The sequence below is a fragment of the Rutidosis leptorrhynchoides genome, chromosome 3 (assembly GCF_046630445.1).
Source record: "Rutidosis leptorrhynchoides isolate AG116_Rl617_1_P2 chromosome 3, CSIRO_AGI_Rlap_v1, whole genome shotgun sequence".
NCBI lineage: Eukaryota > Viridiplantae > Streptophyta > Magnoliopsida > Asterales > Asteraceae > Rutidosis > Rutidosis leptorrhynchoides.
Window position 1 is genome coordinate 46,426,457 of NC_092335.1, and position 12,555 is coordinate 46,439,011.

The window sequence follows — 12,555 nt, forward strand, 5'->3', positions numbered from 1 at the left end:
ATTTCTAATATCAGAGGATGATGAAGAATATTGTCCGCAAGGGTTTAGATTCGGAAGCAAGGTATTCATTAATGGCTTTAGCAGATACTGAATCATTTGGATTCTTTGAAGACAGGTTTCGTCCTTGTGATTTATCCACAGCCTCTTTCATACTTTGCTCAATCCGTTTTCCAGTTCCAAACTTTCTCTTTTTCTCAGCTTTACCACCATACTATTCTTTATCATCAAACTTTTGACTGTTAAGGTGGTTTACAGTTTTTGCTGCTTCATCAACATTTTTCCAAAATTCGGAGAACTAGTTTCGTAGTTTGGGGTGTTTTTCGGAAACTTCACATTTAAAGTATGTAAGTCCAAGAGGTAGACGTTATATGTACACATATAACTGTTGGCGTAGACGTGCTACAAGATTTCAAAATACTGATTGCTAATTCCCGATAGTTGGTATGGCAATTGCCGTTACAAGATGTGGATGAGTACATGATACGGTTTCAATGAGTATAAGGATTTTTCGGAAGGTCAAAGATCAATGAAGTTGTTGGTAAATTTACTGCTAATGTGGTGGAACATGAAAGGTTCCCCAGTAACAAAAACGTATATGCCAAAGTTACAAGTCTGAAAGGTCGTCGTTGACTGGTTGAACGGTTGATAATACTGGATACTTTTGGAAAGGAATTACAAGGTTATTTTCAGTAATAACAATGCTAAAGGATCTTTCACATTTTTGAAGTCAAAGTATAGCTTTGAAAGATGTAGAGATCTAAGAATGATGTCACTCGTTAAATCTTGACTTGGATTCTGATCCGTCAATATCAGAATATGTAATTGAATTTGTATGGAAACGATTGTATATCGCTGTGAGCATAGTTAATAATTTTTGAATCAAACTTGAAGAATGTACAGTGTGACATATTAATTGTGAACTTAAATATTTCCCGGGAATTACCTACCCGTTAAAGATTTCACAAGTAATATTTTGTACAAAAGAATTTTTATTACCGTCTTTATGAAAATATATGTATGTATATTTTCTTCAGATGTAATACAGATTTGATGAGTTAATATCATATTAAGCTCATTTGATTTTTGACTTGAATTAGAAATGAATAAAACATTAAAGATTTAATAATCTTTACGGAGTATTTCACTAATGTAATCAATACTCAGTTTTATTGATATTTTCTCAGTGAATCATGTTGGTGCTCATGGAACTCTTGCTAACTTCGCAAGGTACGAATGATATTTTCTAGAAAGTTTCGAATACATCGAAGATGAAAGTATAAAATCAACCATATAATTGAATAATATACTTAGTTTATTATGAAATGGAATTCATTGAGTTGGAAACAGAGATTGTAGTTAACGATGGTTAAGTCATTAACGAAGTACGTACATCATAGCAAAGTTACTGTAGCAAAGTCAATTTAGCAAAGCCAATTTTACTGTAGCAATTCACTGTAGCAAATAGTGATTTTCAAAAACACTGTAGCATTTTGGGTACTGTAGCAATTTGAAAATGTTACTATCGTTTACTAAATAACTTGAAATTATATATATGTATATATCTTTTTTAATATACATAAATCAGTTTTTAAATACACATTGGAAGTTATTTATAAATAAATTTTAATAATAAATATTTCAACTTATCATATATATTCAAATAGATATTTAAACCAATAAGTTTAATGTACGGTATCAAATAATTAATACATTGTTACCTTTTCAAGTTATAGTATATATGTATCTATTTACATATAATTATTCGCGAATCGTCGAAAACAACCGAAGGGTATTTAAATATATAAAAGTAGTTCAAAAATTTTGAGATTTAGTTTTACAGACTTTGCTTATCGTGTCGGAAATGTTAATCATATAAAGATTAAGTTTAAATTTGGTCAGAAATTTCCGGGTCATCACAGTAGTTGTATATGGATCCATAGGGATTGACATCCCCGTCTGTTTCAGGTATAGAAACCCTAGCCTGAACTATAAAATAGACGTATACTATTTGAGTTTAGTACACGTTGGATTGCGTGTATTGTACTTGTTGGTTGCATGTATGTTAAAATAGGGATACTTATTATAACGTTAAAGCTTAGTTACCAGGGTGCTCAATCTTGTAGAATATTTTGATAAACGTTTCTGGATGAAACAACTAAAATCTTGTGATCCACCTTTATATACCGATTATGTGCAACATTAAAACTATGAAGTCACCAACCTTTGTGTTGACACTTTTAAGCATGTTTATTCTCAGGTTACTAGAAGTCTTTCGCTGTTTGCTTATACGTTATACAAGCTATGTGCATGGAGTCATACATGCTTTATTCAAGAAAACGTTGCATTCACAAAATCATTACCATGTATCTTATTTTGACTGCATTATCAACGGATATAGTATTGTAAACTATTATTTACGATGATTGTCTATATGTAGAAATCATCAAACGTCAAAAACCTTGGAATTTGATATTCAATTATGGTGTGCCTTTTCAAAAGAATGCAATGTTTACAAAACGTATCATGTAGAGGTCAGTACCTCTCTGTGAAATCGATGAACGATGTATTCGTCCAAATGGATTTGGACGGGTCATCACAGTTGGTATCAGAGCTTGAGGTCATAGGAAACCAGAATTTGCATGTCATAACCCTAACTTTTTCTACTGGATTATTTAATCTAACCTTTCAAAATTAGAATTTTTTTCTTGACTAGTATATTTAATAAAATACGTCTTGATTTATTTTAGGGTTTGTATAACCCTGGTCTTACATTTAAGTCTTGATTGATCGAGGATTGTTATACATATACACAATTCCTAGAAACCCTAGTTTACCACCATAAATCCTAAGACTTGAAAAAAAAACTACACACTTGTATACTTGTGAAATTAAGTATATAACATGATCAAGTATTATTGATTAAGTAATCATCCTTAATCCACCTAGTTAGTAAAATACTACAACATTAGTCATTAACTAAGTCTTACTCAAGATTATAACACCTAATTATATACTTACATTTAAACTTAAAACTAATCTAAGATTAACCAAAAGACTACATGTAATTAACATTACTTAATTAGCACTAATTACATGCAAATATAACAAACACTTGTCATTTCCATGCATAATTAACTAAGTAAAGATTGATTAGTCATCTTCTCTTTTCTTCTCCTTATGCCATATTACATACACATGTCACTTCCATGCATGATTAGCTAGTAAGTGTGCTTAGTCATTTAACCTCTTTTTCTTCTCCATGTTACATGCCATCATCATCATTCCCATAAGATCAAATTGGTAACTCTTGAACTCACTTACTAATCTTAATCATTCACTAAATCCTCTCTAAGTTACAGCCATTTCTTTCTTCTTTGTTCATCTTCATCAACTCATACATCATCATTACTCAAGGTATAATTACCAAGAACACTTCTTTTATTTCTTACCAAGTTACTTTCAAGAGAAATGGGTGTAAAAGCTTAATCTAGAGTGTTAAAAACACTCAATGATGATTACATGGCTAACTCTAATCTTGATCATAAGTAACTAAAAATATGTTTTACATATGTTTAACAACCTAAAATAAACTTAAAATGAAAAGGGATATAGCTAAAATGTATTAAGATTACAAGTTAGTTCTTAACTTACAAAGAAACCAAATCAGTCTTCATTTGGTGGAATTTTTAGAAAATACTTACACTCACTTTTGCTACTGGAATTTTTTAGATTCTAAAACTTTTATGAGTCCTAGACCTTCTGTAAAAATCCCATGATTTATAAAGTAGTTTAAGTATTTCTTTTGTATTTTTACTTTTTATGGGTACTGATTTGGACAGAATCTGTCCAACACACATGTATCACCAAAAATGAGGTACCAACGTTTAGATATGAAAACTTATGATATTTTCATTATAAAATAGACTAAAAATAGAACATGTTAGGCTTTGGAATCATATAAAAAGCTTAAGAAATGATTAGGATATGGTCTTGTACATTTAAATAATGGGTTTTAAACTTGTTGAAACTGTCACCACTTAGAATATAAAGAAAACGTACACAACTTATGTTTTCTGAGCAAAACGAATTTTTGAACTAAAATATAACTATATTGGAGTAAGAATTCAAAAGGATAAGTCTAAATAAATTAATTTACTATTTTTAGTGATATTAAACTTTAAACTAGTCAAAACAGTCCACTTGTAGTAAAATAATTCTATAAAATTCATTTTTATTATATAAATTACAAATCTTATATTTTTAGACCTCCAACACATATACCTTCACATATAAAATAAGAATTACCTTATATCACTACTTTTTAAATAAGAAATCAACTTCTAAAACTACTTGTAAAATCAGTCCACATAGAAACCTTAACTTGTAAACCGAGAAACCGTCTTTTAAAAGCCGAGTACACTATGTTACATTTGAACATAAATCAAATCATTAGTATTACTAATATTAGTAATAACACACCTCTGACCTTAACTTATGTATTTAGGTCCCGAGCTCGAAGTACATCAAAGTACTTAAACCACAAATCCAAGCTTTATACCGCATAACATCACCCGTGAGTATCATAGTTCCATTTTACTTGCTTTTAGTAAACTTACTATTTTGGGATGAGAAACATGCTTCTTTTATGTTTTAAATTATGGACATAAGTGCTTAAAACTATATTCTATTGTGTTGAGTTTGTGACTTAGCTTAAACCCCGATTCTGATATCGTTAATTACTTGTTTATGGTAAATGCGAATAATGTGGATAGATCTATTTGAGGGTGAATCCTCACATCCGGCATAGTCTTCGGGCTAGCGAATGCATAACCTTCGACTTTGTAGATCTAGCTAAGTGAGACTACATGATTTCGGGTTCTTGATTGTTAAGTTCGATATCGGGAGCTCATGTTTATTTAGAATATATTTACAACTGTTTATACTTGAAAATCTTATGGTCCATACATTTATATACATTAAACCTATGATCTCACCAACATTATTGTTGACGTTTTTAAGCATGTGTTTTCTCAGGTCTTTAAGCAGGAGTCTGCATACATTCAGGTTGGCTTTTGGGATGTCGTCAGGATGTCGGGACGTCGTTTTAAAAATAAATCATCATGCACTATGTTTAAGTGTTGTACTTTGTTATGTTATGGTTGTAATTGTTGTACTTTACTTTTAAGTCCCGACATGTAACTCAAAACTTGTACTTTTGTGTTGAAATAAAAACGTTTCCGCTGTCGTCTTTAGAAATCGTTAACTATAACTGGGACACCTATCACGTCACGTTTCGGGATCGAAATGGGGTCGTGACAGACATGGTATCAGAGCCTACGTTATAGGGAACCAGGACTGCATTAGTGTGTCTAAGATTCTAGGATGCATTAGTGAGTCGGGTCTATAACGGAGTCATTTTCGTCTTTCACGTATTTTAGTCTTTTGTTGTCATTTTGCTTATCGAAACTTCTATATGTTAACTTGTATGTTTTTGTGTGATGACTTAAGATGGCCGCCTCACAAAGCTCTATGTCTTCCAACTACTATCCCGACCCGATAGTGAACTCAAGCTCAACTGGTGATGATAGCTCCGACGAAGACGCGAATGTTTACCAGTCATTTTGGAGACATTGGGGTTGGGTTAGAACCATGATTTCCTCTTGGGTACATGAGGAAGGTACACCTTATCATGAGGTGCACGTTCCACCATCCTGAGGAGGTGTTGATGTCTTGACTGGCCAAACTGTTAAGGACACTCTTTTTACCGTTATTTCCAGAATTTGCTGTCTTGATAACCGTATCTCTAGGGTTTTTGAATCTGTTTATGCGTTATATGATTCTGATATGCAAGAGGCATTAGAGGCTTCTATTAAGGATCTTAAGGATGACTATGATGACCTTTATGCTAGGGTAGAGCTCAATAAGCAGTGGATGGAGCGACATGTAGATAGTGTTGATAGTATGGAGCGATATGCGGGTAATATTGATAGGATGGAGCGTAACATGATTGATTTTGATTCGAGGTTGGGTGCTATGGAGGCGATGCGTTTAGCAGACTTGCAAATGTTCGCTCAAGATCGCCAATGGAGATCTTAGATTGCTTTGGGAGATTGTGGTGATCCCTACTAGTGTTCTATGACATTAGTATATTTTGACTATCTATCACCTAATCGGATATATATAGGAATAGTAGTAGTGACTTAACTTGTACTAGCAAATTATCTAAGTGAACTGTAATGGGTAGATATTACCCAAGTTTTGTAATTATAAAATGCTAATGGAAAAGGCTTTTATTATTATGAAGTTTAGTTCATTTCCTTAATTGTGCCATTATGTACAATCACTACTATTTATTTTGTATATATTACTCTAAGTAATTGATGTCTCTTTTTGATTATCATCAAGGATAATGCAAACACGAAGGACTTTTACTGACACTCAAGTTGGCGAGATGATTAGTCAAAGGGTTAATGAAGCTTTAGCCGCTGCTGAGGCACGGAGAGTGCAAGCTAATGCGAGTCAAGCTGGAGGTTCAAGTGGAAATAATGTTCCACAAAGATGTACCTACAAGGAGTTCTCCAACTGCAAACCTCAAACTTTCACTGGAATAGAAGGACCGGTTGGTTTGATGAGGTAGTTTGAGAGGTTTGAGTCAGTCTTTCGAATAAGCAACTGTGCAAATACGGATAGAGTAAAGTTTGCTACTTGTGCTCTTCAAGATGGTGCCCTGACATGGTGGAACAATTATGCTCAGCCTGCAGGAATGGATGCGTCGTATGCAATGCCATGAGAAGAATTGAAACAAGCAATGATCAGTGATTATTGTCCAAGAAACGAAATTCAGAAACTAGAAATGGAATTGTGGAATTTGAAAATTCAGGGGAATGACATTACGGGATATACAAAATGATTCCTAGAACTTGCCCTATTGTGTCCGGAGTTAGTTACTACTGAAGCAAAGAAGATCGAAAGGTATGTGTGGGGACTTTCGAAAGAAATCCAAGGTAATGTAACGTCATCCAAACCAGAAACACTCCAAAGTGCTATTCGAATGGCACACAACCTAATGGATCAGATTACATGTCATGAAAACCCGAAAGCAACAACAGATACAAAAACTCAAGGCGGTAAGCGTAAGTGGAACGAGAACCAAGGAAATAGTTCTCACCAGAAGAAACAATATACCACCAAGTTTAAGAATGCTAATGCCAAGAAGAATTATAATGGCAAGAAACCTTATTGTAATCGATGTTATAAGCATCATTATGGAGATTGTACTATTGTTTGTGATAGGTGCAAAAAGGTGGGGCATATGTCTAAAGATTGTACAGTCAATCTCGCATAGCCAACTGGAACCAAACCTAAAACTTGTTATGAATGTGGACAAGTGGGACACATGAAGAATCAGTGTCCGAATGCCAAGAAGGATGGAAATGCAAAAGGTAGAGCATTTAATATCTCGACAAAAGGAGCTCGTGAAAATCCTGATTTAGTCACGGGTACATTTCTTCTAAACAACTGCATTGCTTATGTACTATTTGATAGTGGTGCTGATAGAAGTTTTATTTCTAAGGACTTTAGTACCGTAATTAACGTACCTCCAACTGCTTTAGATACTAAGTATATCATAGAATTGGCTAATGGCAAAACTTTGAAAGTAGATAAGATCTTTCAAGGTTGTGCTCTAACGTTAGCTGATAAACTATTTGAAGTCGATCTTATGCCTGTTGAGTTAGGTAGTTTTGATGTTATTATTGGTATGGATTGGTTATCTAAGAACCATGCGAACATTGCTTGCACGGAGAAATTCATTCGTATTCCTCTCGCGAATGGTGAAACTTTGGTAGTTCAAGGAGAAAAGAGTGGCACGAAACTCAACATCATTTCTTGCATGAAGGCTCGAAAATATTTAAGAAAAGGATGTCAAGCCATCCTCGCGCACGTAAAGGCGATGGAGTCAGAGAAGAAGCGACTTGAGGATGTACCGGTAGTAAAGGATTTTCCTAGAGTTTTTCCTAAAGATTTACCTGGTCTTCCTCCACATAGGCAAGTTGAATTTCAAATTGACTTAATTTCGGGAGCTGCACCTGTTGCTCGACCACCGTATCGATTAGCACCTTCAAAATTGCAAGAGTTGTCGAACCAATTACAAGAACTGTTGGATAAGGGATTTATTCGACCTAGTTCATCGCCCTAGGGTGCTCCTATCTTGTTCGTAAAGAAGAAAGATGGATCTATGAGGACGTGCATAGATTATCGAGAGTTGAATAAATTGACGATTAAGAATCGGTATCCACTACCGAGAATCGATGATTTGTTTGATCAACTATAAGGATCTAGTGTATATTCGAAGATTGATTTGAGATCTGGTTATCATCAGTTAAGAGTCAAGGAGGATGATATTCCTAATACAGCTTTTAGGACGCGATATGGCCATTACGAATTCTTAGTCATGTCATTTGGTTTGACTAATGCACCTGCGGTATTCATGGATCTCATGAACCGTGTGTGTAAGCCGTATTTGGACAAGTTTGTTATTGTATTCATCGACGACATTTTGATCTACTCTAAAAGTAAATAAGAACATGAAGAACACTTGAAGATAATTCTTGGATTGCTAGAGAAAGAGCAATTATACGCCAAGTTTTCAAAGTGTGATTTTTGGTTGCAGTCGGTACAATTTTTGGGTCACGTGGTTAGTAGCCAAGGTATTCTTGTTGATCCTACCAAGATCGAGGCTATTGGCAACTGGGAAGTTCCTAAGACTCCAACTCAGTGAGACAATTTTTAGGTCTTGCTGGATATTACCGAAGGTTTATCCAAGATTTTTTAAAGATTGCGCGACCTTTAACTACACTGACTCACAAAGGAAAGAAGTTTGAATGGTTAAAGGAATAAGAGTCTGAATTTCAACAATTGAAGCATAAACTAACTACTGCACCCATATTATCTTTACCTGAGGGAAATGAAGATTTTGTGGTTTATTGTGATGCCTCGCGTCAAGGACTTGGATGTGTTTTGATGCAGCGACAGAAGGTCATTGCTTATGCATCACGACAGCTGAAGGTGCACGAACAGAACTATACAACTCATGATTTAGAATTGGGAGCTGTTGTCTTTGCCCTTAAAATGTGGAGACATTATTTGTATGGAACTAAATGCACTATATTTATGGATCACAAGAGTCTTCAATATATTTTTGATCAGAAACAATTAAATATGCGACAACGGCGTTGGGTTGAATTGTTGAATGATTATGACTGCGAAATCCGTTATCATCCTGGGAAGGCTAACGTGGTTGCCGATGCATTGAGTCGAAAGGAAAAGATTAAACCTCTTCGAGTTAGAGCACTGAATATAACTATTCGTGCAAATCTTGTTTCGCAAATCCGAGATGCTCAGTTAGAAGCTGTGAAGGAGGAACATTGGAAGGATGAGGAGATTAAAGGATTGATTAAGCAAATTGAAGTAAAGGGTGATGGGACCCGATACTTTGCAGGACGTCTATGGGTACCAAAGTATGGTGAATTAAGAAAACTTGTGTTAGATGAAGCGTACAAGACGAGATACTCAATTCACCCTGGAACTGGGAAAATGTATCACGATATCAAGGAATTTTATTGGTGGCCTAACATGAAAGCTGACGTTGCCACTTATGTGAGCCAATGTCTGACTTATGCGAAAGTCAAAGTGGAGAATCAAAAACCGTCAGGGTTGTTACAACAACCGGAAATCCCACAGTGGAAATGGGAAAGAATAACCATGGATTTTATAACGAAGCTACCAAGAACCTTGAGTGGTTACGACACTATTTAGGTGATTGTCGATCATCTCACTAAGTCTGCACATTTCCTACCAATGAAAGAGACGGATAGGATGGAGAAATTGGCACAATTATATTTGAAAGAAGTTATTTCAAGACACGGAGTGCCTGTCTCTATTATATCCGACCGTGATAGTCGATTCATGTCAAGATTTTGGCAATCTTTACAAGAAGCTTTAGGAACTCGTGTGGACATGAGTACCGCCTACCATCCGCAAACTGACGGACAAAGTGAAAGGACCATCCAAACCCTAGAAGATATGCTAAGGGCATGTGTTATTGATTTTAGTAATGGATGGGATAAATATCTACCATTAGCAGAATTTTCATATAACAACAGTTATCACGCGAGTATTAAAGCCGCACCATTTGAAGCTCTCTATGGTAGAAAATGTAGATCACCTCTATGTTGGAGTCAAGTGGGTGATAGACAACTCACTGGTCCAGAAATCATACATGAGACTACAGAGAAAATCTTTCAGATTCAAGAGAGATTGAAGACTGCCATGAGCCGACAAAAGAGCTATGCTGATGTTCGAAGAAAATCCTTAGAATTTCAGGTAGGAGATAAAGTCATGCTTAAAGTGTCTCCCTGGAAGGGTGTGATTCGATTTGGGAAACGAGGAAAACTAAGCCCGAGATATGTTGGACCTTTCGAGATAATTGAAAGGATTGGTCCTGTGGCGTATCGTTTGAAACTACCTCAAGAATTGAGTGGTATCCATGATGCTTTTCATATCTCAAACTTAAAGAAGTGTTTGTCCGATGACACTCTCGTTATTCCATTGGAAGAGATTCGTATAGACAATAAACTTCATTTTATCGAGGACCCAGCTGAGATCATGGATCGCGAAGTTAAGCGCTTAAAGCATAGTTGTATTCCGATTATCAAAGTTCGTTGGAATGCTCGTAGAGGACCGGAGTTTACTTAGGAACGGGAGGACCACATGAGGCAGAAGTATCCACATCTTTTCACCGATATCACACAAACGTCAAGTACCACCTAAATTTTGAGGACGAAATTTTTATTAACGGGTGGGTAATGTCATAACCCTAACTTTTTCTACTAGGTTATTTAATCTAACCTTTCAAAATTAGAATTTTTTTTTTCTTGACTAGTATATTTAATAAAATACGTCTTGATTTATTTTAGGGTTTGTATAACCCTGGTCTTACATTTAAGTCTTGATTGATCGAGGATTGTTATACATATACACAATTCCTAGAAACCCTAGTTTACCACCATAAATCCTAAGACTTGAAAAAAAAACTACACACTTGTATACTTGTGAAATTAAGTATATAACATGATCAAGTATTATTGATTAAGTAATCATCCTTAATCCACCTAGTTAGTAAAATACTACAACATTAGTCATTAACTAAGTCTTACTCAAGATTATAACACCTAATTATATACTTACATTTAAACTTAAAACTAATCTAAGATTAACCAAAAGACTACATGTAATTAACATTACTTAATTAGCACTAATTACATGCAAATATAACAAACACTTGTCATTTCCATGCATAATTAACTAAGTAAAGATTGATTAGTCATCTTCTCTTTTCTTCTCCTTATGCCATATTACATACACATGTCACTTCCATGCATGATTAGCTAGTAAGTGTGCTTAGTCATTTAACCTCTTTTTCTTCTCCATGTTACATGCCATCATCATCATTCCCATAAGATCAAATTGGTAACTCTTGAACTCACTTACTAATCTTAATCATTCACTAAATCCTCTCTAAGTTACAGCCATTTCTTTCTTCTTTGTTCATCTTCATCAACTCATACATCATCATTACTCAAGGTATAATTACCAAGAACACTTATTTTATTTCTTACCAAGTTACTTTCAAGAGAAATGGGTGTAAAAGCTTAATCTAGAGTGTTAAAAACACTCAATGATGATTACATGGCTAAATCTAATCTTGATCATAAGTAACTAAAAATATGTTTTACATATGTTTAACGACCTAAAATAAACTTAAAATGAAAAGGGATATAGCTAAAATGTATTAAGATTACTAGTTAGTTCTTAACTTACAAAGAAACCAAATCAGTCTTCATTTGGTGGAATTTTTAGAAAATACTTACACTCACTTTTGCTACTGGAATTTTTTAGATTCTAAAACTTTTATGAGTCCTAGACCTTCTGTAAAAATCCCATGATTTATAAAGTAGTTTAAGTATTTCTTTTGTATTTTTACTTTTTATGGGTACTGATTTGGACAGAATCTGTCCAACACACATGTATCACCGAAAATGAGGTACCAACGTTTAGATATGAAAACTTAGGAGATTTTCATTATAAAATAGACTAAAAATAGAACATTTTAGGCTTTGGAATCATATAAAAAGCTTAAGAAATGATTAGGATATGGTCTTGTACATTTAAATAATGGGTTTTAAACTTGTTGAAACTGTCACCACTTAGAATATAAAGAAAACATACACAACTTATGTTTTCTGAGCAAAACGAATTTTTGAACTAAAATATAACTATATTGGAGTAAGACTTCAAAAGGATAAGTCTAAATAAATTAATTTACTATTTTTAGTGATATTAAACTTTAAACTAGTCAAAACAGTCCACTTGTAGTAAAATAATTCTATAAAATTCATTTTTATGATAAAAATTACAAATCTTATATTTTTAGACCTCCAACACATATACCTTCACATATAAAATAAGAATTACCTTATATCACTACTTTTTAAA

At 34.1% G+C, this 12,555-nt stretch overlaps 1 protein-coding gene across 1 annotated transcript; it reads left to right on the forward strand.

The window, feature by feature from the left end:
• Window positions 1-7,396: 7,396 nt before the first annotated feature.
• On the forward strand, window positions 7,397-8,197 carry LOC139899945 (uncharacterized). Its single transcript, XM_071882769.1, has one exon. It carries the CDS (start codon window positions 7,397-7,399, stop codon window positions 8,195-8,197), a length of 801 nt encoding a protein of 266 aa, XP_071738870.1.
• The last annotated feature ends 4,358 nt before the right edge of the window (window positions 8,198-12,555 follow it).